Source organism: Drosophila serrata, unplaced genomic scaffold (assembly GCF_035046125.1).
Source record: "Drosophila serrata isolate PLE 108 unplaced genomic scaffold, ASM3504612v1 contig_100, whole genome shotgun sequence".
Taxonomy (NCBI): domain Eukaryota; kingdom Metazoa; phylum Arthropoda; class Insecta; order Diptera; family Drosophilidae; genus Drosophila; species Drosophila serrata.
In genome coordinates, this window is record NW_028256998.1 from 661,531 (window position 1) to 686,651 (window position 25,121).

At 44.1% G+C, this 25,121-nt stretch overlaps 5 protein-coding genes across 17 annotated transcripts; 4 read left to right on the top strand and 1 right to left on the bottom strand.

Moving 5' to 3' along the window:
* Positions 1-206: 206 nt before the first annotated feature.
* On the top strand, positions 207-867 carry LOC110185690 (uncharacterized). Its single transcript, XM_086841037.1, has 3 exons — positions 207-373; positions 439-564; positions 618-867. Exons 1-3 carry the CDS (start codon positions 325-327, stop codon positions 809-811), a joined length of 369 nt encoding a protein of 122 aa, XP_086697163.1. The 5' UTR covers positions 207-324; the 3' UTR covers positions 812-867.
* Positions 804-5,735, top strand: LOC147644769 (SH2 domain-containing protein 3C-like). Of its 2 annotated transcripts, none has more exons than XM_020954658.2 (6): positions 804-1,002; positions 2,116-2,473; positions 2,613-3,599; positions 3,671-4,105; positions 4,162-4,568; positions 4,625-5,735. In XM_020954658.2, exons 1-6 carry the CDS (start codon positions 878-880, stop codon positions 4,752-4,754), a joined length of 2,442 nt encoding a protein of 813 aa, XP_020810317.2. In that variant the 5' UTR covers positions 804-877; the 3' UTR covers positions 4,755-5,735. The 2 variants fall into 2 exon arrangements, with proteins under 2 accessions (XP_020810317.2, XP_086697162.1); XM_086841036.1 differs by lacking the exon at positions 804-1,002 and adding an exon at positions 1,421-1,794.
* A 393-nt stretch (positions 5,736-6,128) lies between these two features.
* Positions 6,129-9,313, top strand: Gal (beta galactosidase). The gene is made up of 6 exons (XM_020954732.2): positions 6,129-6,411; positions 6,482-6,645; positions 7,054-7,204; positions 7,272-7,611; positions 7,828-7,975; positions 8,092-9,313. Exons 1-6 carry the CDS (start codon positions 6,286-6,288, stop codon positions 9,182-9,184), a joined length of 2,022 nt encoding a protein of 673 aa, XP_020810391.2. The 5' UTR covers positions 6,129-6,285; the 3' UTR covers positions 9,185-9,313.
* Tsp26A (Tetraspanin 26A) lies at positions 9,199-13,106 on the bottom strand. Of its 8 annotated transcripts, none has more exons than XR_015273512.1 (6): positions 12,664-13,090; positions 12,518-12,598; positions 12,183-12,461; positions 11,373-12,102; positions 10,978-11,141; positions 9,199-10,912 (listed from the first exon to the last, which is right to left on the bottom strand). XR_015273512.1 is itself a non-coding variant. In XM_020954734.2 (6 exons), exons 1-6 carry the CDS (start codon positions 12,943-12,945, stop codon positions 10,907-10,909), a joined length of 1,062 nt encoding a protein of 353 aa, XP_020810393.2. In that variant the 5' UTR covers positions 12,946-13,071; the 3' UTR covers positions 9,199-10,906. The 8 variants fall into 8 exon arrangements, 5 of the variants coding, with proteins under 5 accessions (XP_020810393.2, XP_020810395.1, XP_020810396.1 ...); XM_020954734.2 differs by having other exon boundaries at positions 11,373-11,622; positions 12,664-13,071; XR_015273511.1 differs by having other exon boundaries at positions 10,366-10,912; positions 11,992-12,102.
* A 639-nt stretch (positions 13,107-13,745) lies between these two features.
* Kdm5 (Lysine demethylase 5) lies at positions 13,746-24,709 on the top strand. Of its 5 annotated transcripts, none has more exons than XM_020954506.2 (5): positions 13,746-13,960; positions 16,815-18,347; positions 18,968-20,382; positions 20,556-21,431; positions 21,583-24,709. In XM_020954506.2, the coding sequence occupies exons 2-5, from the start codon at positions 16,856-16,858 to the stop codon at positions 23,416-23,418; spliced, it is 5,619 nt and encodes a 1,872-aa protein (XP_020810165.2). In that variant the 5' UTR covers positions 13,746-13,960; positions 16,815-16,855; the 3' UTR covers positions 23,419-24,709. The 5 variants fall into 5 exon arrangements, with proteins under 5 accessions (XP_020810165.2, XP_086697166.1, XP_086697167.1 ...); XM_086841040.1 differs by having other exon boundaries at positions 13,766-15,384; XM_086841041.1 differs by having other exon boundaries at positions 13,791-14,013.
* The last annotated feature ends 412 nt before the right edge of the window (positions 24,710-25,121 follow it).

Here is a 25,121-nt window from a genome sequence, read left to right on the forward strand (position 1 = left end):
AGAATAAAAACTAAAGCAAAGGTAAGCATGGAATAAACATAATATATATATTCTTAGGTACCAGATATCACATCTATTGTATTTTCTATATATCATAATTATTGTACAAATATGTCTATCTAGTATAAAAGAGTATACAGTCTTCACTTACACCCAAAACTACACCCATTCAGTTGAATTTAGCTGGCTTTCAGTTGCTCACGTTCAGTTATTTGAGGCAATGCGAAGCGCGAGGTTGAGTGCGAACAGATACAATTCTTATTGAGAGATACAAGTTTTATATTTTACGGATCTGTGCGTGGCATCCAAAACAATTGCCTCAAAATGGGCAATATGCAGCAGCGACCCGTGGAACCCCCAAATCGAAGAAATAGTGAGTGAATCGGGATCTTAAATACACTAAACATTTGTTAAAAAGAGTCCACAACCATTAAAAAGGCATCCTTTGGAACTTCCGGTATCCAAGCACAGTGCGACGGCGAGAAGACTTGGCCGTGATGGTACACAACTCGCGAATGAGCATTGTCGATTGGCTAGATCTCCTGGATCTGCAGCAGTATGAAGGTTTGACCTATCAGCAGGTATTGCGACCTTCTTTAAACCCTTCTCGACCTTAGCCAATCTGCAGGAGTTCAGCATCGTGGACGATGTGGTGGAAATCACGGATAAGGAGCTCAAAAAATGTGGAGTACGCGGCTCTCATAGGCAAAAAATGGCAAACAGTCTGCTAGGGGTGCGGGCCAAACTGCGTCAATCAATGAATCTGGAAGGCAAGTTCAAATCCAAAATATCGGTAAGTTTTCCAATATGAAAACAGTCTCTTCCAGTAGCGAGCAGTGTGCCACGCGCTGTCCCCACCCGCAAGAACTCCTGTCCGATGGTTTATTTGGGGGGAAACAGCCCCCTCGACATGGCGGGAAGCGGCGACAGTGGACCTGGAGTGATCAGAACCAAAAGTGGAAAGGTTTTAAAGCAGCTCACCTTTGACGATTCAGCCACAATGTGAGTGTAGTTCAGAGCTAATTTATTACTCTGAATAATTTTGTATAATTTTTTCCATAAGAGAAGGCATAATTCAAGGAATGTAATTTTTTACCTAGAGACAACTGGCAATCTTTTTCTAAATCATTAATTTGGAGACAATTAAGTACCAAAGATACAGGCAATCGTTATAGGAAATATAATTTCTATAAAAAATAGGTAGATACATTTTTAATCTTGTCAAACAATCTTATCCTATATCCAAGTTCGTTTTCGTTCCAAGTATTTTTTTATTGCTTAGTTAAAATGCTATAGTCCTGTGCTATATACGTATATTACCGCTCACTAGATCCACAAATTCCCTGCCCGATTTTTGCTACTCCCCAAATGCATATATAAAGATACATTTATCGATAACAGAAAAACCTGCGCATGCTCTAAGAATTTCCCACCCAAGAGGGACTTAAAGCGGCGTAGAAGTTCGAAAGCAAAAACCAAAACAAACCGGGCGGAGCAGCAAGGCGTAAGCAGGACGCAGTGAGCAACCCCTGTAAGGACACTCAAAGGGAGGGCATTGCCGTTACATTTTCAGAGCGGATTCGGGCGGCGCAGAGTTCAGACGATTGCAATCTAAAGGAAGCGGAAGGCCTAGAAAGTGTATTCACGTTCAAGGGCTGGGTCTGTGATAAAATAATATATATTTTCGATGGCGTTTAAAGCCACATATTAAACTTTGAATCGAAACGGTGAATGTAAACTAACAGCCAGGACAAAAAAGAAACATGCTAGGGCGTATCCTAGCCCAACTTTGAGGTGATTATAAAGCATTCAACCCAAAGGGCGTTGAAAGAGACTTAAAAGCCAAAAAGAAGTTATGTTAGGTTTAAAATCAGTGGATTCTATACCATAAATAAGTCTGCCTATAATAATTCCTTTCTATAGATTCAAAAGTAAAATGTACTCCTTTTTGATTTGTATTTTTTTGCTCTTGAACTTCAAACAAAAAAATCTTCATATACCAGGGAACAAATCCTGTGGGAGTAAATTTCCTTTTGGCCGCTAGTAAGGGGATTGGCCTTTTGTTAGCAATAAATTACCCAAAATAAGGGAAATTAACTCTCCCGCTTTCAACAGCTACGAGGAACTGAGACCGCGCTGCAAGGACAATAGTCCCCATTGGAGGATCGGCGACGGTGAGATGGATAATCACAACGGTAGCAACGCGTCCACACCACTGGCCACCGGACATCCAAATCCAAGTGAGCAACAGGAGGCCATTGCCTTGAAGAAGGCACTCGAATGGGAGCTAAGTCTGGATGCCCGTGAGCTGCGTTCCCATGCCTGGTACCATGGAGCCCTGCCTCGCCAGCGCGCCGAGGAGATTGTTCAGCGGGAAGGAGACTTTCTGGTCCGAGATTGCGCCTCTCAGCCGGATAATTATGTGCTCAGCTGCCGGAGTAAGTCGGCTGTCCTGCACTTTGTTCTTAATAAGGTGGGTTTCATATACCATATTTGCATTTATACGTAGGAAGATTTCTTTTCCGGATTATGGGCTAGACTCAAGAAAAAATCCGGCGCCAAAAAGTATGCCTGATAAAATGATCAACCTATTAATAATTCTATACTTTCAGTTGGTACTTCAACCGGAAACTGTGTATGAGCGCGTTCAGTTCCAGTTCGAGGAGGATGCCTTCGACACGGTGCCGGACCTCATCACTTTTTATGTTGGTTCCGGCAAGCCCATCTCCGCAGCTTCGGGTGCTCTCATCCAATTCCCATGCAATCGCACTTATCCACTCTCCTTTTATGGCCACAAGATCGTGGGTAATCAGCTGCACACCCAGATGCTGGCCGGCCTTCGCGGTCTGAGTCCTCTGAACTCTCCAATGGGAAATAGTGGCACCCCAGGGATAGGATCAGGCGGTGCCGCTGTCTTCCGCTTCGATCCCACACAGCAACAGCCACCGGGTTCTCCGGCAAGCCCACACTGCTCGCCACCGAGGGCCAGACGTGAAGTTCCGTCGCCGCCGAGGCTGCCCTGCAAGAAGCAGCAGCGATCCCAGAGCCTGACTCCCGCCCAGGCAATGGTGGTAAGTAACATCAACAAGCTGCAGGAGCAACAGCAGTTGCAGGAAAATGGAAATGGCAATGGGATGTCACGGTTCCAGACCATAGCCAGATGCAACCCCACCAGTGAGCAGCAGCAGCATTTGGAGAGCAAGTTCACCACGCACTCCCTGCCACGACCCAGTTCGTTGGCATCCCAGACGCTGCGACAACAGGCAGCAGCACGGATCTCGAGCCTTGGAAGGAACTGTAGCATGGACTCGCCGTCGGCAGACTCCAGGCCGCCCAGTCCACCGCCCAAGCCACGTAAGGAACCAATGGCCGCTGTGCTAGCCTACCAAGCCAGCGGATCAGACTCGGGCAACGGTTCCGGGGACTCGGCTCTGGGGGATCCCAGCGAAGTGATGACTATTCAGCGAGGAGTGATCATTAAGAATCCTCGGTTCATGAGCACCTCCATCTCCAATGGGACGTTGAAGAGCTTTACAGAATTCGATGCGTTTGCCGCCGAGGAGCAGCTCTTTACCATGGCTATTGAAGAGACAAGAACGGTTAGATATAGCAATTTGTTTTATTGTTTAATCATTAGTTTATGTAATATTACCAATTATTTATTTTACAGTCAAGCAAATTCGACTTTGAGAACTTCAGCACTCTGCTGTTGCCCTCTGTGGAGAACAAGCCCCTGGACGGCGATGCTTTAAACACTTTTAAGATGATGCTCCTGGAGACTGGACCAAAGCTATTGGCCGAACATATAACCCGCATCGATATTGGATTGTTCCTGGAGGAGCCAACCAACGAGGACGACTACTATCTAAGCTGCTCTGGTATCGAGCTGCTGACGCTACCCCATGGCAAACTATTTCGAGAAGATATCATCGAAAGGACACAGTGCATCAAGCTTATGGTGGCTGTAACTATACTAACCTGCCAAACGGACCTGGACCGGGCCCAGCTCCTAAGCAAGTGGATACAGATTGCGGTAGAGACAAAGACAGCCCTTGGAAATCTGTTTGGTTTTAGTGCCATCATGCTGGGACTGTGCATGCAGCAGGTAAGTGTTCTAAAAGTTTCCAACCTATAGATCACCCGTTGACCCTCCACTTGTAGATTCAAAAGCTGGATCAGGCCTGGCACATCCTAAGGCAGAAGTTTACAGACAGCGCTTTCACCTTTGAGGCCAAGCTGCGTCCAACGTTGATCAGCATGAACGAGGCTTCCAATCCACAGGCCCCCAACACGACTGTGCCCCACGTTCTGCTCTACGCCCTGCTAATCGATCGCCCGGTTATGGACATCATAAACCACTCGAACATAGATGATCGCCCGGCTTTATATCACACCTGCATAGCTCCCTGGGAGTCGAAGGCGGATGACTTTGGCATGACCATAAATTTTCTACATTTGGATGCCTCTCGGGGATTCCTAAAGAACTTGGATCTGTTCCGGAAAAATGCCAAGGTTATTCTTGAGGAAGCCAGCACCAGACTGGATGAGCTCCTGGCAGACGCTTTCCGGTGAGATGTCAGAAAAATGTAGGAAGTATCATAACACGCCTCTTTTCTCTTTGCAGCACCGAGTTCCATGTGAAATTCCTTTGGGGCAGTTCTGGTGCCACTGCCAAGGCCGAGGATCGTCACAGCAAATTGGAGAAAGTGCTAACCCTGATGGCCGACAAGTTCAGCCTGATGAGCGATAAGTGAAGTGGCTCTAGTTGTATTAATTTATTCATTCTGATTCATAGCTCATAACACGAGAATGGAGTATGCCACGAGTCGGAACGTATTATATTTTCGTGCTTAAAGATAATCCAAAATGTTCCATACAGTTCACGTATTTTACGAAGACTGCTCAACTCAAGTACTTAACTATAACCACATAATTCCCCTAAACACTTTTCCAACGATATATCTATGCCCAACTATCTCCGATTATCTCTGGACCCTCCGCAACCATAAATTTAGTGCTGTCTCTCTACCTCAGCCTGAAGCACATTATGTTACAGTTCAAATATTGATTAATCCCTGCCCGAAGCCTACTTTGAATAAGTTTACCTGTGCACAAATAATTACACATGTCCGTATGCTATTACATATTTTTTACTAGAATGAAGTAAACTCTTTATGTCATAATTAAATTTACTTTGTGTCATTTGTTAATATAATAATAACATATGTAGCCCTACGACGGATCTGTTAATGCTATTTTGCTATTTTAACGTCTAGTTTAAATTCCGACTAACTGACGGATAAGGGATAATTTTCAAATATGCCATAACCTATGAGGGCAGTTCTTTTATTTTTCTCTCAAATAGTACTTATATAGTATAGTTTTTAATTTAATCTACACTAAATACAGATTCCGAAAATAAAGAGTTTAATTCATTTTGTAAAACTTATGTATAAACTAACTAGCATATGAGAGGTGAGTCAGAGAGCATACTTACTGTTTGTTATTTATGGGAAACTCTCCAAGAGCCATCTCACACTCTGACACTGTCAAGGTCTAGTACTTAATATCTATTCCACTAATTAACTTACTTAACTATAGATCGGACAATATACATTAATCAAAAAAGTAAAAATATGCCCAGATGGGTAATTATAAAGGAATATCCCTAAGAATGCATAATTTTTGCAATTTTGTAAGTGATACTGAAGTAAAAATAAAGCAAATACAGAAAATATTAAGATCTTTTAAGATAACTTGAAGGGAGCGAACTGAACTTGGTTGTATTTCTTTATAGGAAATCGAAATATGGACTATTTTCATAGCACAGGGAAACACAATGTTAACCCAATTAGTATAATCTACGAATGATTGGAAATAATAACAACACTTATCGAGGTTTGAGCGTTAATCCATACTTGATATGATTTGTTTATGGCGGCATTGTGAAGAGCCAATAAACTTGGCATCCACTTTGACAGATGGCAAGTATCACAACGAATATATAATCGCCGGAGAAATGTGCAGTTTTATCAGCCACTCGAGAAGCGAGCCAGCAGCGAACTTATCAGGCCTCCGGGAAGGAGGCGTCCAAAGTGCCACTAGCCATTACACCCTCCTATATGCCCAGAGAATCGCTTGACATTCATTGTGCTTCGGTCAGTCCCGGAGAACGGTCTTCGAATATTGGCGCCCCCAAGAAGCCAGGTCTAGCAAAGCTTTAAGCTTGGCCTGTCCCAATCTTTGTGAACTTTTGGTCAACGCTTTCGACAACCAGGTACAACTATGCTCCGCGGCTGTTGGGGCAATCGAAAGCTGACTATGGCCGTGAGCTGTTGTATTGTACTCGCCATTATTGCCCTCACCGTGGGCCTTTGTGTCGGCCTGGGCGCTGGAGAGAACGGCCGGGAGGTAATTCGGAGTTATTCACTTAAATAGCATTTATTTGATTAAGTGAAGTGCGTTAAATAAATGCCAACAGGATTCGCCGAGGTTTACCATCGACCATGAAGCCAATACCTTTATGCTGGATGGCAAACCCTTCCGATACGTCTCTGGATCGTTCCACTACTTCCGCGCTGTGCCAGAGGCCTGGCGGAGTAGATTGCGCACCATGCGTGCGTCTGGTCTGAATGCTTTGGATACGTAAGTAAATCTAAATATTTTTAAATGAGGAGCTAAAGCTATATACATATTATATGTATATATAGCATACGGCTTAATTTTGTTTTAAAATGTGGTCACGTTCATGACCATCATTAACAAAGCTGTGGTCTTGAAATACATACATATATGTAATTAATTTATTTGTGTGAAATTACTTTACAAATTTGAATACAATCAGCTAAAAAATAATACTGCTTAAATTATTATGATGAATTTTAAGATACTTTGTTTCACTTACAAAAAAATATATTTAAAATAAAATTTAACCCTGAAAACTACTTGCACATAATATACATATGCCTGTGTATATTCTACATCTTCATTTACTAAGCCTTAAACCTAATCATTTCTATATTAAATTAAAAACCTTTGTCACCTTTTTACTAGCTACGTAGAATGGTCGCTTCACAATCCCCACGATGGCGAATATAATTGGGAGGGCATAGCGGATGTGGTCAAGTTCCTAGAAATAGCCCAAGAGGAAGACTTTTATATTATTCTCCGTCCAGGTCCCTACATCTGTGCGGAGCGGGATAATGTGAGTTTTTAGTGAAATTATCAAATGCATTGTATATATGTCAACCGATGTTGTGTTTTTCCCATAGGGAGGTCTTCCCCACTGGCTCTTTGCCAAATACCCGACCATAAAGATGCGGACGAACGACCCCAACTATATTGCCGAAGTCGGAAAATGGTATGCACAGCTCATGCCACGTCTTGAGCATCTGTTTGTAGGGAACGGTGGCAAGATCATCATGGTGCAGGTGGAGAACGAGTACGGAGATTACGCCTGTGATCACGACTATCTCAACTGGCTCAGAGATGAGACGGAGAAATATGTGGCCGGAAAGGCCCTGCTTTTTACAGTTGATATACCCAACGAGAAGATGAGCTGTGGCAAAATCGAAAATGTTTTTGCTACCACAGACTTTGGCATTGATCGCAGTAAGTGAAGCTCCGTTTTTATACATTTACAATTACGTTGCATACTTAAATAGATTTTTATGACCTTTTTACGACTCGCTATACCTTTAACAGCTTCGGGAACTGTTCTAATTTGATAGTTCCACCCCCTTAGGATGAAGCCAATTAATTTGTGACCATATACATATATAATTAAAGTATACTAGAAGCTATCTCTCTCCTATCCTATCTTTAAAGTCCACGAAATTGACGAAATCTGGAAAATGTTGCGTGTCCAGCAGCCCACTGGCCCACTAGTTAACTCTGAGTTCTATCCTGGCTGGTTGACTCACTGGCAAGAGCAAAACCAACGACGGGATGGCCAGGAGGTGGCCAATGCTCTTAAGTAAGTATATGTCCAGTTTCACAAATTTTAGATGCCACTGAAATTATTTTCATTATCATACGCATTGTTATAATTATTAATATTCGTATCACTCACCATTTTTTGGACTATTCCAGGACTATTCTTAGCTACAATGCTAGTGTCAACCTGTACATGTTCTTTGGTGGCACCAATTTCGGATTTACCGCCGGAGCCAATTACAACTTGGACGGCGCTCTCGGCTATGCTGCTGACATCACCAGCTACGACTATGATGCAGTGATGGACGAGGCTGGAGGAGTTACCACCAAGTACAACCTGGTAAAGGAAGCAATTGGCCAGTTCCTTACTTTGCCAGACATCACATTAAATCCCGCCAAGCGTCTGGCTTATGGTAAGGTAGAGGTAACTCCGTCATTGGCTCTGCTGTCAGCGGAAGGACGAGCAGCTCTCTCCAAAGGCACGCCTGTTGAGTCAGCAAAGCCCAAAACCTTCGAGGAACTCGACTTGTACTCCGGCCTTGTTCTTTACGAAACGCAACTGCCCGAGATGGACCTGGATCCGGCTCTGCTAAAAATAACCCAGATCAATGACCGCGCCCACGTCTTTGTGGACATGGAGCTGGTCGGCACACTCTCTCGCGAGGCTCAGATTTATTCACTGCCCCTCAGCAAGGGATGGGGCAGCACCCTTCAGTTGCTGGTTGAGAACCAAGGACGAGTGAACTTCTTTATATCCAACGACACAAAGGGGATCTTTGGCGAAGTGAGTCTGCAGCTGCACAATGGTGGCTATCTGCCGCTGGAGAACTGGAGGAGCACCGCCTTTCCCTTAGAGGAAGCATACATAAAACGCTGGCAGGAAAGCCAAATCGAACAGCAGATCAGGTTGGACTCGTTCCTGGCCAGGCAACGTATCCTCCGGAACGGGCCAATTCTCTACACGGGCACACTTAATGTTAAGGAGGTGGGTGACACCTATTTGAACATGGCTGGATGGGGCAAGGGCGTAGCCTATGTGAATGACTTCAATCTGGGGCGCTACTGGCCAGTAGCCGGTCCCCAAATCACTCTATATGTGCCCAATGAAGTCCTGAAGTTGGGCTCCAACACGCTCGTCATACTGGAATATCAGCGGGCGAACAAAACGGCAACGGGCGACGAACTGCCCGCAGTGCAGTTCGATGCAGTGGCTCAGCTGGATGGGGAGTCTGGAGATGTTCCTCTTTAATGACGACCGATCGATTAGATTAGTTATTTTTTATTTTGAAGCAGTTTTGATTGATATTTGCATCAACAACAACCTTTGTTAAGCTTTTAATACATATTCTAATACATATGACAAAACATAAATGTTAAATTGTTTAATTGTGTGTGCTTGACTACATCGCGTTTATTTTGCAGCACGCATTCAATTGACTTTTTCTTTTACTATTATATAATCTAAGGTTAATTATGATTTTACACTTGTTCGAATGGTTTTCTGTCGGATATTCTTTCATAATTTCTTTCGGTAAAATATTAATAGAAAATTGAGATTCATTCTTTTCAAAGTTATAATAAGATTTGGATATTGGGCAGACTGGGTGAGTATTGAGAATGTGTGGAGTGTTTTTGAATAATTTTACTAAAGTTGATGTAAAGGCTGAAGTTCTGACTAAGGAGTGCTTTTACATGGCAGTTTATTGGATTTTCGTGCTCTTTGAAAACGATAAATGGGCAGTTTTCTTTTTCGTTTCTAATGTTAAAATATACGTATACAATACGGTAGAAAAGCGAACACATGTGGCTCTTGAACAAAATTAAAATAATACTCTTTACCTATAGTTAGCCCATAACTGCGTTAGCTTCTCATGATTTTCCCAAAAAAATGAATATTTCGATGTATATATTTACAATGCCATATTCCCAGGTTTTGTTTCTATAAGTTTCTTTGTAGTTTAAGCTCATTTAACAAAGCAACCTAATTGTTTTTATACCCTTGCAGTTTTTCTATAAGTTACTTCAATTGACAGTAATTCCCGCTTTTTCTTCGTATTGTTAAAATATAAAATATAAATTACAATAGGGTAGACAAGTGATTTGCATTTACGACAAATCTGGTATTTATCCTTTTAGGCCAGATACTGCATCAATTTGGGATGGAGCAGAATCTTAGTGGCCGTTCAGGGTGTGATAACTTTTAGATTAATTTTTCATGTCATTGTTGTTAGCAGACTCTGAACTAGAAATTATATGATTATTAAGATTATTAAAGAATACTCTTCCAAGCCGTCTGCTCATAAATTTTTTTGGCGATTTACAGGGCAAGTCTAAAAGCTATAGATTTGCTTCATATGTACAAAGCGGAAGATGGAAAATAGCCTTGGGTCTATGAACTATTGATGCCATAAGATGGCTTAGAATCGAATATTTGTGCTTTTAAGGCTTAAGCTAAAGCAAATGACTCAAGAATTGGACTTGGCATGGGTATAAAAACATCCGCTTGCCGAACCTAATTTGCTTTTGCTAGTACTTATTATATTTCGCTCTTTGTGCCACATAAAATAGGTATTTAGTCTTCGGTTATAAAAATAACGATTGTTACTTAAGACAGACATCTGCGGTGCTAGGTTGAAGTTGTGTTTGATATAAGTATGGATTTCGCGTCGTGTTCAGTTTTAATCATTTGTTAAAAATTGTTGCATTTCATTTCTTGTTTGTTTCTCTATACATTTCGTTAAAAATATATCACAGTTGCATTTTGAGTTAATTTTTCTTCACTTTTCGCATGCCTCCTTTTCATTGTAAAATGTATAGAAAATGTATAAAACTGTTTTGCACTTGTTTCTCAGTTTGGCTTTTGGGCAGAGAGAAGCCGACGTAAGAACAGCAAACAATTTGGCAACCTAGTTAATATATGTAAGTCATTGTCCACGAAGACGGAATGCGTTCGCTATAGTTAGACACATAGCTACGGCTGTATATTGGCGATTGCAGGAGCGTATTGAGTAGATAAGGTATTTATAGTAGTAGTTAACTAACCGAAGCGTAGATGAGTAGTTTTAGTTTCCGGCTCGAGGTCCTCCTCCTATGATCCATTTTTAGAGTGCTGTGGGAACGACAGCAAGGGCCATTTGTCAGTGCCACTTGGATTTCTGGTTGTAAATATCGGCGCGCAGGTTTTGAGCAAAGCAAATGCCCAGGATCTAAGAATTAGAAAAAGCAAGCGTTACAGAAGTACATAAATTGCAGATTGTAAGTGTTAGTATTAATAAATTAGTTTTTGTTAGACCGGATCACTCCGGAAGGTGTAATATCACAAAGACCCAATTTTAATTGGACCTAATTGGTTTTACATGTTATCTTACGGTTTGCCTGTGTGCACTGCAAGCCAAGGCTGCAAGTGCCAAAGAGCTGCAAAACCGAAGGTCCTTTACCTATTAAAAGATGCAGTGAGCTATGCCCTTGCAGGACGTACTCTAAAAGGATTGGATTAGTACACCGCCACCCCAACACCCATCTCGAACCGTAAATAGACCGGAACCAATAAAAAGTAGGCAAAATAAAGACCTGGAAAAACATCACAATAATAACGGCAGTAGAAATAATAATTAAATTGTGTTCCATCCATTCTTCGCCTGCTTGAACGCATCCCTTTTCATAAATTATTCTGGACAGTTCCATGCCCTGGTAAAATAAACAAAATATCGCGAAGAAAACAAATTAGAAACATAACAAGAATCTATAGTCGAATTTTCCGACTATTAAATAAACGGGCTCTACTTCTTAGCTTTCATTCTGGAGCATAGCTTCTGATTGATTTAATTGACGGACGGATTAATGTTTTAAAATTTGGGATATATACATTTTTTAAGTGCGGTTAACTGTATTGCTCTCTACAAGTCGTTATTACAACGACTTAAAAATGGAGAAAGGCTTAACCGAAGTCTTTGTAATGTTATTTAAGAGCTGTTAAACATTTGTATAATAAAAAAATTAAAATATGAAAGCAATTAAACTGAAATTCCTTTTTTTCAATTATTTTAAATTTAGCACCTGCAAAACGAGCAGGCTCACAGAGCAGACTGCTACACTAATGAGATGAGCCTCCAGCCAATCTTCGCCGGCGCGCAAGCATCCGCGCTCATGTATATTCCTATCCACGGGCTGCTTGCGTTTACAAAATTTAAATGAAATACAAGAGCTGCGCTTTGAGAAGGATAAATGATGGCTTAGCCTAAACTTACGTATCCTTCCTTGCGCACATCGTAGCCGCACTGCTTGTTTTTGATCACCTCCTGGGGACGTCGGCGACAGCAAGAAAAGGGCACGCCGCAGGCTTCCCGGCTGCCAATGGCAATGGATGAGCAATTAAAGTAGTTGTTACTGTCCCAGTCCTTGGGTCCGTCGATACCACAGCACTGCAACCAGTCCTCCTGGATCCAATCGATGAGGTTCTGCTGGTCTGCGTCCTCTCGATAATGCCTGATAAAGGCCTTCAAGCCCTCAGTGGCTTGGTCCTTGATCTGCGGCACACAAGTCCATAAGCTGTATGATACGAATGTGTTGAGATTACGCTTACCCAGCCCTTGTCCTTGAGCACGAAAGCCAGGGCACAGAATCCGATCTCGGCGATGAGAAGCACACTCAGAAAGATTGCATACTGAATAGGTAAAGGTGAAAATTAATCGAGCTCAAAGGTGCCCCCTAAATCGTTGAAATACTCACCGCTGCCAGAAGACAAGTGTTCTCTCGCAAGGCACCCACGCTGCCCAGAAAGCCCAGCAGGAAGGCAACGCCACCTAACATGATTAGCACAAAGGCCGGATCTAGAGCAATGAAATGAAGACGCGTAATGTTGCGGAACATATCCTTCTCGCTCCAGGCCCAGATGCCCACGGAGAGGACCACCAGGGCCGCCAGCCAAAGGATCACATTGCTGGCAAACAGCAGGTACTTCAGACAGCAGCTTATTTCGCTGGTCTCGCGGCGGTACTTGCGCACGGGCATCGCTATCGAATTGCTACCTTAAAAAATAACTTTGGCCGAAATAACAAAACCAATATTGCGAGATTCTTTTCACTTATTTGCCAATTGGCATTGGAGATGTAAACACTAGTGGTGTCATTTTTTTCTGAGCGAAAAAAGCTAGATCAACGAAAAAAAAAAAGCTAAAAAAGACGGAGTGCCAGAGAAAATAAGTTAAGAAAAAAGCTGATTTTTATAAAGCAATGTGCTGTATCTTTTTCATTAATAAACCATCCGTTCAATACTTAATATAAAATATGTAATGTTAAAAAATTAAGAATATCAATATTATCGGCATCATCAGTTGGATAAAAATTCTCTTGTTCAATTGAAGATAGGCAGCTGGGTGGTAGAATGTAGTTAAAACAGAACTTATTGTGTCGACACAGCCCATATCTAAAAATAAATTTAAATATGGACCTTATAGTTAGTAAAGCGTTTTACGTTTCAACGCTCATGCTATTTCGAATTTTTGTTTTAATTAAATTTATTTGGCGGAATACCCGCTCGACGTCGGAATTGACCAATATATTTGCAGAGCAACTGAAGCCAATTCATAAAAACGGCAGTGTTCTGAAGAATCCCGGTATTTCTGAACTTAATTGCATAATCGACATTTTCCAACTCTACTAGGGTTATGTCGCTGTTAACACGATTAATTTAAATTTTCTTAAATTTGCTCAAAACGCCAGAATTCCCGCTGCCCGCTGTTTTCATATTATTCCCGCAATCAAACTTCAAAAAAATCCAAATCTGACGGGAAAAAAGCGGAAAGCGGATGCAGGTCGCATCCGTTTCGACTATCGATAGGTGCCATCGATGTTTTTAACGAACGGCCAGGTCGCGGAAAAAACGCAGACATCGGAGAAAGAAATCAGAGAAATAAATACACAGAAATTAAAATAATAAGCTAGCTCGGAAGTGTCGTGCTCCGTGGTTTTATGGATACATCTCGATCATTTAACAAACGTGCGCGGCCCCATTTCCTATGACGACAGTGAGTTTTTACCCCGTGCTCATGTGCGTGCGAGGGTGTGTGTGATTGTGTGCGTGAGTTTCGTGGGGAACTTCTGATGGCTGAAAATGTTTAATTAGCAGCGAAATACGAACGAAAAGAACTCCTCCACCTGGTCACAGGCCAGAGAACTGTGCCAGGAAGGCTGGAAAAGTGCACATTGCAGTCTCTGCAATGGCCACCATGGCAAACAACCCCCCGCACTCGGTTGATGAAAATGTTTGTATGTGTGCTGCTGGCAGCGCAGTCGACGGCCAAAGAAAAGTCTGTAATAAAAGTGAAAATTCGACTGAAAAAACTATTAGATTTTTAGCCCCTCCAGGTGGGAAGTATCCGGAAGAGTGCCTAGAACGCGGAGAATCCCGAGTGGTGAATCAAATCTTCTGCACGGATTGGATACGCCAGCAGAGCCACAGCAGCGCTGTAAAGTGCGTTGCGTCGCTGCCGTGGTGGTCGCCATCATAGCGAAAAAAATATTGTGATCTTTCCGAGTGGAACGATAGATAATATTAATATTTTTGATTCCATTGTCTGTGCGCTAGACTTTCGAAAAGTACAGTGCCTGCATTTACTTTTGAACCAGCTCGCTCCTCTTTTCACTCTCTGCTCCTCCCCCTCCGTCGTAAATGTGCAATATGGCAGTTCGAATGCGTAAAAATCACAGTACTTTGTTGTTTCTGTTGCTGTGCCAACACGGTGCTCCTGCTGGCTCCCCGAGCTGCACCTAATTCTAGTGGGTACTGTGCGTGTGTGCATTGTAAAAGTAACTAGATTTCAGTGCTAATTTTGCCAAAAACCATACATATTTATGTACATGCTCGGTGTTCGGCTGTGTGTGTGTGTTTGCGTTCGTGTACCTGCGTTCGTGTGCCGCCTGTGTAAGCTGCGTGCGAGTGTGTATGTGTGTGTGCCTGAAAATGGAAATTATATAAAAGAAGCTTTCGCGGCTTAGGCTCCGCTTTTCCGAACGATCAATAAACCGGAGAGTTAGCAAACAGTCTGTGCCCGCTGTCAACTGTTTATAGCGATTCCGCTAAACAACAGTTGGTCAAGCCTAGTCGCAGTAACAGTCCATAAATCCCAATTGCACTCCTTCGCTTCGCACAACAGACGTACGGGGGGAACGGAACACATTAACTTTTAGCAGCGCACCAAACGCAGCATGCGACGACGCTCTGGACTACCCGTGTTGCCGCGGCCGTCGTCGATGTACTTTGCTCACTTGATACACAAAAACAGTGCTCGCCGCTCATCTCTAGGAGAGAGCGGTGGACTCTTCCTGATCAAGCATAGAAAAACTATACACACACACTCTCCGCACTCCCCACCCACTTTTACTCCCTTTCCGCCGCTGATTCTGTGTTTAGTGGTGCGTCCCACATCTCTGTGGACCAGCGTGAGCGAGTGTGAGTTACAACAACCACCGAGGCAGCAAAGCTTCCTTTTGTCTGTCTAGCTGGCAAGCCTCTAAAAAAACCCATTGCAAACCTCAGCCGGAACTCGATGCCGACATGACAGCGATTTTCAAGATGGCTTCGTTTCCGTTCTTAAACTTCACGCATACATTTTTCGAATTCTGTCAAGTGTCGCTTTCAGTATTCTTCCAATTCTGTAACAATTCACTTTCACCGAGTGACGTGTTGGAGTCCTGCGTCCAAATGTTTTGAATAAAATTTGTCCATTTATTTAAATGTACGCACACACAGTAGACTCGCTCATTGCCTCGATATACTCAAGCCCGCGAAGAGCATATTGAGTTTATAAGTTTATTGGTCGCCATGTTATACATACACACATGCGACGACATCCCTCCCTGTGTCCCGTGTGTCCGGGGATGTGCTTGTCTCTTGGCCGTGCTCGTGCTCCACTTTTGTATGCAACAAATTCTCAGTAACTGCTATTAGCTGTTGCACTCTTCCTAGGAGTGTAGAAGGAGAAAATAGGTTCGTTTCCCCCAAACGATTCTTCGATCCTGGCCGGTTTGGATAGGTCGTATTGTAGGTGTATCTGTCTCTGTCCTAAACCCCTGGCACCTCGGTTACTGTTTGTTTACCTGTGAGGGTTGAGTGCAGGCACCACTAATACACCCATACAAACGCACATACAGGTGTGCGGGGATTTCAATTTGATGTAGATACAGTGGGTCATTTTGTGAGCTATGCAAGAGTTTAATGTTTAATCAGTAAATTGAGTCTGAAAGTTACCATTGTCTACCTAAAATTGTATATTTACAGGCTGTATTCTAACCCTCAACTGCGCTGAAATCTGTTCTGCATGCTTTGTTATCAAAACGGGTGGAAATGTAACGCTTTCCTTTGAGTCAAAACTCAAATAATTGTATTATATATAATTTGTAACATAAATTATTAGTCCTATCAACGCTTTAAGGCCTGTTTTGGTATCATTCTGACTCTGGGAAGTTGTATATCTAACACGTTATATCTAATACAATAAGAAAATTATTTCCTGAAACGTGTGTACAGATATACAGCACATAACATGCACTGCAACAAAGGACTCTCTTAAATAGAATCAAGATCTTATCTAAGATCTTAAAATTATCTTAAAGTATTAAGATTATGTGTTATTAAATCATATTCGATTTGTCAAAGTTTTGAATATGGTTCTCTAGACTCTAATAATTCATTTTCACATAAATATGTAATGGCAAAGGGATGGCATCCAGAGTTGCCATATCATCAAGTACAAAATGGGCAGGACAGGGCGGCTTTCAACCCTAACAATAACAACAAAAGCCAACTGACCGAAACGCGTTGAACATTATTCCGTTGTGAACTCCGGAACTAACCAGTAACGTTTCTCTCTCGCTTTTCAGAACCGGGCGGAGTAATTCGAATCTGAACCTACATTAAAGCCATGTCCGCCAAAACCGAGGCGGACAATACGACAGCCGCCCATTCAGGCGGCATCGGTGGAGGTGCCAACAGCAGCGGCTCATCCTCCGCCGGCGGCACAACGTCCGCCAACGGAACAGCGACTCCAGCGCGTCGCCTACGCACTCGCAACTCGACCGGCCACGGGGCAGCCAGCGGTGGAGAGTCCGCCAAGAAATCAAATGTCAGTGATGAGACCTCCTCCACTACTATCACCCCGGCAGGTGCCCATATCACGCCCGCTGCAACCGGCCCGACGACGGTGGTTGAGCGGCCCATGCCCAGTGTACCGATGAACCATGCCAGCAGCAGCGTATCGGCCAGCAAGAAGTATCACAATAGCTGCCCCCATCCAACTCCTACTCCCCCGTCCGGACACAAGAAGACGGTGCACACTCAGCCGCATAGCAGCAACAAGTTCGATCAGGGCAAAAACGAAGAGTTTCACTTTGACACTCCGCAAGAATGCCCCGTATTTCGTCCCACTACCGAAGAGTTTAAGAATCCACTTGCCTACATCAGCAAGATCCGATCTATTGCTGAAAAGTGTGGCATTGCTAAGATACAGCCGCCGGCTTCCTGGTCGCCACCGTTTGCCGTTGATGTGGACAAATTGCGTTTTACACCGCGAGTCCAGCGGCTCAATGAATTGGAGGCCAAAACGCGCGTCAAGCTTAACTTCCTCGACCAGATCGCCAAGTTCTGGGAGCTGCAGGGCTCCTCTCTCAAAATTCCGATGGTGGAGCGTAAGGCCCTCGACCTGTACACACTGCACCGTATCGTGCAGGAAGAAGGTGGCATGGAGCAGACCACGAAGGACCGCAAGTGGGCTAAGGTGGCCAATCGAATGCAATACCCTTCCAGCAAGAGCGTTGGCGCCACATTGAAGGCGCACTATGAGCGCATTCTACACCCCTTTGAGGTGTACACATCCGGCAAAGTATTGGGACCCACACCAGCCGCAGCTACTGGATCTGCAGGCGGTACGCCGGTGAAGCTAGAGGACGGCGGTGGTGGCACCGACTACAAGGTCCATGAGATACCAACACGGCAGCAGATTGCGCCGCCAAACGAAAACAGCACTCGTCGCTCCAAGCGCTTTGGCAACTCCAGCGCTAGCTGTGGCCTAACCGGCGGTACTACGACGCCCAAGCCCTCCGCTACGGGGGTTTTCGTCAAGACGGAGCCCAAGGAAGAGTTTAAACGAGATCTGCTTAGCAGCTTCAATGCTTCAATAAATAGCGGTGGCAACAGCACGACATCAGCCGCAGGCGGGGGCCCTGCCAACACTCGTGGGGCCAACCAAAAAAAGGGACTTGGTGAACCCCCGGCCCTGATTGTCGATCCCCTAATGAAGTACATTTGCCACATATGCAATCGCGGCGATGTTGAAGAATCCATGTTGCTCTGCGACGGCTGCGACGACAGCTATCACACCTTCTGTCTGCTTCCACCCCTGACAAGTATACCAAAAGGTGAGTAATGCATAATTTCATTTTCATAAACATAATGTTCTTTGTGTTTAAAGACAAGTGCAACTCACCCTCCAATTCGACTCGCCATTTGGCAAATCTGTTTGTTAGTGGCGAGTTTTCACTTTAGACACCTGAACGTTTATACACATTTGAAGTTATTAATTACCAGAATTAATAGTGCGATTTTACTGCAATATATAATAACATTCTATATTATTTTACATTTGGTCTCTAAAACATTTGCAATTAGGATCAAAGCTTTCCGAGTGCTTTCTCTAAATTAAAATTTCATTAGAAATAATTAATTTTTTTTTAAGATAAATGTAAACAAGTTTAGTTCCAGTAGATTAGGTCGGCATACATATAATTTAAAGTGAATTTCTATGTATATCCTTATGTGATAAATCTGTTTTATATATAATCGGAAAAGAGACAAGTAAATTAATAATTTATTTCAACCTTTCAACTTTGTTGCACTTATGATAATTCACGCAAATAACATGAACCGTAGAAAAACATTTTAATTTAAAATGATAATTATACATATTCCAAATATATTTTTAAACTTCTAATAGTTACTCTCAATAATAACCTTTTTTCTTACTCAATCCATTCCACAGGCGAATGGCTCTGTCCGCGCTGCGTTGTCGAGGAGGTCAGCAAGCCGCAGGAAGCATTTGGTTTCGAACAGGCAGAACGAGAATACACTCTGCAGCAGTTTGGACAGATGGCCGATCAATTCAAGCAGGAGTACTTCCGCAAGCCGGTACATCTAGTGCCCACCGAGATGGTGGAGCGCGAATTCTGGCGCATTGTGTCCTCCATTGACGAAGACGTGACCGTTGAGTATGGCGCCGACTTGCATACAATGGATCATGGGTCCGGTTTTCCCACCAAGAGCTCACTGTATCTGCTACCGGGCGACCAGGAATACGCAGAGTCCAGCTGGAATCTGAACAATCTTCCACTGCTGGAAGATTCCATTCTGGGACACATTAACGCCGACATTAGCGGCATGAACGCGCCGTGGATGTACGTGGGCATGTGCTTCGCTGCCTTCTGCTGGCACAATGAGGACCACTGGAGCTACTCGATCAACTACCTTCACTGGGGAGAGCCGAAGACATGGTACGGTGTCCCGGGTTCCTGTGCCGAGCAATTCGAGGAGACCATGAAGCAGGCAGCTCCCGAGCTCTTCTCCTCTCAGCCCGACCTGCTGCATCAACTGGTGACGATTATGAATCCCAACATCTTGATGAATAACCGCGTACCAGTATTTCGAACCGATCAGCACGCCGGCGAATTTGTGATCACGTTTCCTCGCGCCTACCATGCTGGCTTCAACCAGGGCTACAATTTCGCTGAGGCAGTCAACTTTGCGCCCGCCGATTGGCTGAAAATGGGACGCGAGTGCGTCAATCACTACTCCATGTTGCGTCGCTTCTGCGTCTTCTCGCACGACGAACTCGTTTGTAAGATGGCTTTGGAGCCTGCCAAGCTGACCTTCGGTATTGCCACCGCCTGTTATATCGACATGGCCGAAATGGTAGACACGGAGAAAAAGCTGCGAAAATCGCTCCTCGAGTGGGGCGTAACGCGTGCTGAGCGACGGGCCTTCGAGCTGGTTAACGACGACGAACGCCATTGCCAGGAATGCAATACCACTTGCTTCCTTTCGGCTGTGGCCTGCGAGTGCAACGACAAGCTTATTGTCTGCCTGCGCCACTACACAGTGCTGTGCGGATGTGCTCCAGAGAAGCACACGTTGATCTATCGCTACACCCTGGACGAGATGCCGCTAATGCTGCAAAAGTTGAAGGTGAAGGCGCATAGCTTCGAACGTTGGCTATCTCGTTGCCGGGACATCGTAGATGCCCATACACCCACTTCGGTGACACTGCAGGAGCTACAAGATTTGTGCAAGGAGGCCGAGACTAAAAAATTCCCATCGTCGCTGCTAATCGACCGTCTCAATGCAGCGGCTATCGAGGCCGAGAAATGCGTCACAGTCATCCAACAATTGGGAATTAATAAGGTAAGTCGACATGTTTAACTCGCAACAAATTTCACTACTTCTTTTGAGAACAATATTTGGATATATATATCATTTTGGATTTTCTCTTTACATATGTACTGACTTCCTTTTTATCCATCCTAATTAATGCCATATATACATTTAAAACCGTACCACAATCAACCATTTTCCAGGTTCGAACCCGTTCCGATCACAACCAGGAGGCGGCTCAGTACAAGCTGACCATGGAGGAGTTGGAGCTGTTCGTTCAGGAAATCGATAATCTCTGCTGCATCATAGACGAGGGGGCATCGGTGCGTGAACTCCTTGTGCTTGGTAAACAGTTCGTGGATCGGGCGGACGGGCAGCTGCAACTGTCGTTGGAGGCACTGGAGGAGAGTGAACTGGAGACACTGATCAACGAGGGCAGCTCACTGCGCATTGAGCTGCAGCAGCTCGATTTGCTGCAGAAGCGGCTTAAACAGTGCAAGTGGTACAAGCGCTCGCAGGGTTTGCGGGAAACGAGTTCTAAGCTTACGTATCAGGACGTAAAGAACCTTTTGCACATGGCAGCCGCCGATCTGGATCCAACGGATCCTTATGTGGACCGGGAAATGCGCAAGCTCCAGCAGATTGGAGCGGACATCGAGTCTTGGGAGTCGCAGGCGGCCAAGTACTTCCGCCGACTGACACAACAGCACGAGTTGGTCGAAATCGAGCAGTTCCTCAAGTCGGCCGGCGATATAAATGGTCAAGTACCGTCGCATGGCCTGCTAAAGGATGCGCTACGCAAAGCGCGCGAATGGCTGCGGGCCGTGGAGCAACTGCAGCAGAACAACCACGTCACCTATTGCCACACGCTCGAGTCGATGATCGAACGCGGCCTGAACATACCAATTAAGTTGGAGGAACTCAGTCGGATGCAGGGTCACCTCAGCAGTGCCCATCAGTGGAAGGACAATACGGCGTGTGCCTTCCTCAAAAAGGGCACATTTTACACGCTTTTAGAGGTGCTGATGCCTCGGGCGGATGCCATTAATATTGACTCGGATCTCAAGCCCCGATTTCAGGTAAACTAAACAATTCAAACTCCTTAAATATTGGTTACTTTCATGACTCGTCACAGTCCACATCTTCCAAATACTCGCATTAATTAGATCATTTTGTTATTTAGAGTAAATTTTTAAAGAATATATTTATATTTATATATTTTTCCCGCAGGACGACTTTTTAAAAGAAAAAAATCCGGCGGAGATTGTGGCCAGTTTTAAGAAGGCTGAGGAGCAAGAACTACTGGACATGCGCGACCTGCGACGTCAGAATATGGCCAAGAATCCGTTAAGGGACATGTTCTGCCTATGCAAGTCAGAGTTCCGAGGCCTAATGTACAACTGTCAGCTGTGCCGTGACTGGTTTCATGAGGATTGCGTCCCAGTGCCATCGGCGACGAATCAAAATGGCATTCAAAACGGTGGAGGCGGCGGCACAGGAGGAGGAACGAATCGGCCGAAGTGGCTTTGCCCGAGCTGCGTGCGCTCAAAGCGACCCCGCTTAGAGACCATCCTGCCGTTGCTCGTTCAGTTGCAACAACTTCCCATCCGTCTGCCCGAAGACGAGGCCTTGCGGTGCCTGGCGGAGCGTGCAATGAACTGGCAGGATCGTGCCAGAAAGGCGCTGAGTAGTCCCGATGTAAGCGCCGCCCAGGAGGCGATACTCGCCCAGCAACAGCAGCAGAAGCGTCGATCCGAGGGCGTGGCCGGGGTGGGCAATATCAACAGTCCGCGAAAGCCGCGACGCCGCACCAGTCTCTCGAAGGATGCCAGCGGATCTACCGAGTCCGACGATGCCGACGATGATGATGACGATGACGATTGCCGACTGCGTATCGTTGAGGATGGGTTTAGCAACGACGAGGATGAGCACCGCTCCGCCGCCACAACTGTGACCGCTGCGGCGACCAACCCGACGACGAATTCCGATCTCCTAAAGCTGCTGTCCGACAGCGAAATTGAGAATCTGCTCGATCTAATGATGGAGGGTGACCTGCTAGAGGTCTCCTTGGATGAAACGTACGAGCTGTGGCGCATACTGGAGACGATGCCGCCCACCCTGCTAGAGGCGGATGCCATTGAGCGAGTTGCCATGCATTTGCAGCGCCAACGGCAACAGCCGCAGCCGCCAAATCCGCTGACCGCCACCTCGGGTGCGGAGGACTCCAACGATAGCCTTTTGGTGCAAAACAGTAGTCCCAACAGCAACAGCAACAGTGGTGGAGGGACAGCCTCGGCCAACACCAACAATAACAACAACAACGGTCGCAACAAGAACAAGAGGCGCTCCAATGATGCCAGCGGCAACACGGCCGTGCCGCGAAAGAAACAAAATACGCCCAAGCAGACGCCCGGCAAGAAGGGAGCGGGTGCGGGTGCAACCGCGGGACGTAAGAGTGACGCCTCAAAGGCATCGCCAGCAGCGTCTGCTCCGGGAGCCGGCGCCGATGCTGATGCGGAGAACAAGCAGGCCAATGGCGGCAACACTAACTCCAATGCAGGAACAGCGACCACCACGACTCCAACTGCTCCTGGTTCGGGGCACAAAAAACGCAAGCGCATCTCCACAACAACAGCCGCCGCAAACAACAATAACAACAACTCCAACACAAACAACAACGGCAACAATGCCAACAGTAATCCAGCCCAGGCAACAGGAACCGCCGTCAGCGGCAATAGCACAACCGGCGGTGGCCAAAAGAAGCACGCCCAGCGATCGCAGCAGGCCGCCCAAGAGGACGACGAGGAGGAGTGCCGGGCAGAAAATTGCCACAAGCCAACCGGGCGGGAAGTGGACTGGGTGCAGTGCGATGGCGGGTGCAACGAGTGGTTCCACATGTACTGCGTGGGCCTTATACGCAGCCAAATCAAGGCGGATGACGACTACATCTGCATTCGATGCACCAAGACGGTGGCAGTGGCGGCTCTTGCCTCCGGTGCGGGAGCCACGACGACGCCGACGACGACACCGGGAAAGCAGCGGGCAGCAGCGCAATCGGCGCGGTAAAGATGAGCATCGATAGATTTTAGATTTTTTGCAGTAACAGCCGATTTGTGTTTTACGCAATGATTTTTACAACTAAAAAAGGAGAAAACAACAAAAAAAAACTTGCAGACAAAACGATGAAAGTTTAGTAAAAGTCACTTGAAAGTTTTTGTAGTACATATATTTACCATTATCTAGCTATATATATTTACGCAGCCGAAAACGTAAAACACACACACTCTTTTAAACTAAAAACACAACAACAAAAAGAAAGGAAAATACAAAGAGCCGAACGAGAAAAGGTAACAAGAATTTTTGCATAGTAAAAAAAAACATAGTTTAAGTGAGAAACTGGAGAGAAAAATGCAGAAACGTAAAGAACAACATATAAATATTTGTTTTTTGTAAAATTTCAGCCACATTTTACGTTCGTTAAACGTTTTTATTATTATTATTATTATTATTTAAACTTACCATTTACCTGCTACTCTTAGTTTTTGTTAATTTAATTCCCTTTTTGTGTTCGGCTTGAGTTTCATACAATGCGCCCGCAGCAATGGATTTTTCCCATTTTATTTAAAGTTTCCCAAACTTTTGTTTTTTACTTATGTACATTTTTTGTTTACTTGAACAAATTAAAGAATTCTTCCAATAATTTACGCGTGGCGCCTTGTACACACACACATTTCTTTGTATGTCTTAATGTTTATTTGAAAACGATCGATTTCAAAAGTGTAGCATAAACCCCAATTAAAAGAAAACCCAAGGAAAAACCCTGTTAATAAAACACGATCATACATACATATAAAATGCAGTTTAAAGCTAAGTTTACATTTAAAAAATACAATGAAAAATGTATAATTTTTAATTTATAATTAGTAAGCTGACTAGAACCCTAACTTGGAAGTAATAAATAAAATTATAAAAAACACAAAAAAATGGCAAAACATCTTGGTAAAATATTAACGTACAACCGAAACCAACAAGGCTTAAAGTTATAAAGCAAAAGAGCGAAAAACACTTTGTAAAATCGTTTTTTAATGTGTATAATAACTAAAAAAAGTGACAACCCAAGATAATCGATAACCAGACAAAAAAAGAACGACAAAACAGAGCCCTAAACAAATTAAGGATTAAACATTTAATTTCTTTAAGTCCATAATGTACGATGATTTCAATGAATAGTCCCAAGAAAATAAAAATCAAATAAAAAGGTAAAAAAAGAAACTTTAACCTTCACGACACACCTTCCCCACAAAAATATGTAATTCTACAATATAAATAAATTATATATAAATAGCATTAAAAAAAACTACTGTTTGTTTTATTTAAAAAGCTAGAAGGGTGCAACGAAATTTGTTGAATCGCCAGACAGTGCTAAATTAATTTTTTAAGAAATTAATTTCTTAGTTTATTTTTAAATGTATACTATAAATTATTCAATATGAGAAGCCCCAATCTCTAAACGAGGTATTTATATGACTACTCATTTTTACGGGAAACACCAAACACCACAAGTAATTAGTCATTTGTATCTTCTTGCCGGCACAGGTGTGTGCAGGTTAACACCTGGTCATAAAAATATGACAAATTGATAACAGAAAAGTCATTCCGGCTACTACCCTTAATAGAAAATGGGAAAGATAGTCAGGTCGTTTACAAATTGGTAGGAGAACTTTAGAAAGAAAAGCCCCGATATGATATAAGGTTTCATTACTAACAAC

Bases quoted from the DNA above. Each gene is read 5' to 3' on its own strand.
- LOC110185690 (XM_086841037.1), top strand. From the start codon at position 325: ATGGGCAATATGCAGCAGCGACCCGTGGAACCCCCAAATCGAAGAAAT. The intron at 374-438 runs GTGAGTGAATCG...ACCATTAAAAAG, and splicing joins ACCCCCAAATCGAAGAAATA to GCATCCTTTGGAACTTCCGG. The intron at 565-617 runs GTTTGACCTATC...TCTCGACCTTAG, and splicing joins GGATCTGCAGCAGTATGAAG to CCAATCTGCAGGAGTTCAGC.
- LOC147644769 (XM_020954658.2), top strand. From the start codon at position 878: ATGGTTTATTTGGGGGGAAACAGCCCCCTCGACATGGCGGGAAGCGGC. The intron at 3,600-3,670 runs GTTAGATATAGC...TTTATTTTACAG, and splicing joins CTATTGAAGAGACAAGAACG to TCAAGCAAATTCGACTTTGA. The intron at 4,106-4,161 runs GTAAGTGTTCTA...CTCCACTTGTAG, and splicing joins TGGGACTGTGCATGCAGCAG to ATTCAAAAGCTGGATCAGGC.
- Gal (XM_020954732.2), top strand. From the start codon at position 6,286: ATGCTCCGCGGCTGTTGGGGCAATCGAAAGCTGACTATGGCCGTGAGC. The intron at 6,646-7,053 runs GTAAGTAAATCT...CCTTTTTACTAG, and splicing joins GGTCTGAATGCTTTGGATAC to CTACGTAGAATGGTCGCTTC. The intron at 7,205-7,271 runs GTGAGTTTTTAG...TTTTTCCCATAG, and splicing joins TCTGTGCGGAGCGGGATAAT to GGAGGTCTTCCCCACTGGCT.
- Tsp26A (XM_020954733.2), bottom strand. From the start codon at position 12,945: ATGCCCGTGCGCAAGTACCGCCGCGAGACCAGCGAAATAAGCTGCTGT. The intron at 12,462-12,517 runs GTAAGCGTAATC...TGTGTGCCGCAG, and splicing joins TGCTCAAGGACAAGGGCTGG to ATCAAGGACCAAGCCACTGA. The intron at 11,623-12,182 runs GTAAGTTTAGGC...TTATTTTACCAG, and splicing joins ATGTGCGCAAGGAAGGATAC to GGCATGGAACTGTCCAGAAT.
- Kdm5 (XM_020954506.2), top strand. From the start codon at position 16,856: ATGTCCGCCAAAACCGAGGCGGACAATACGACAGCCGCCCATTCAGGC. The intron at 18,348-18,967 runs GTGAGTAATGCA...TCCATTCCACAG, and splicing joins CCTGACAAGTATACCAAAAG to GCGAATGGCTCTGTCCGCGC. The intron at 20,383-20,555 runs GTAAGTCGACAT...ACCATTTTCCAG, and splicing joins AACAATTGGGAATTAATAAG to GTTCGAACCCGTTCCGATCA.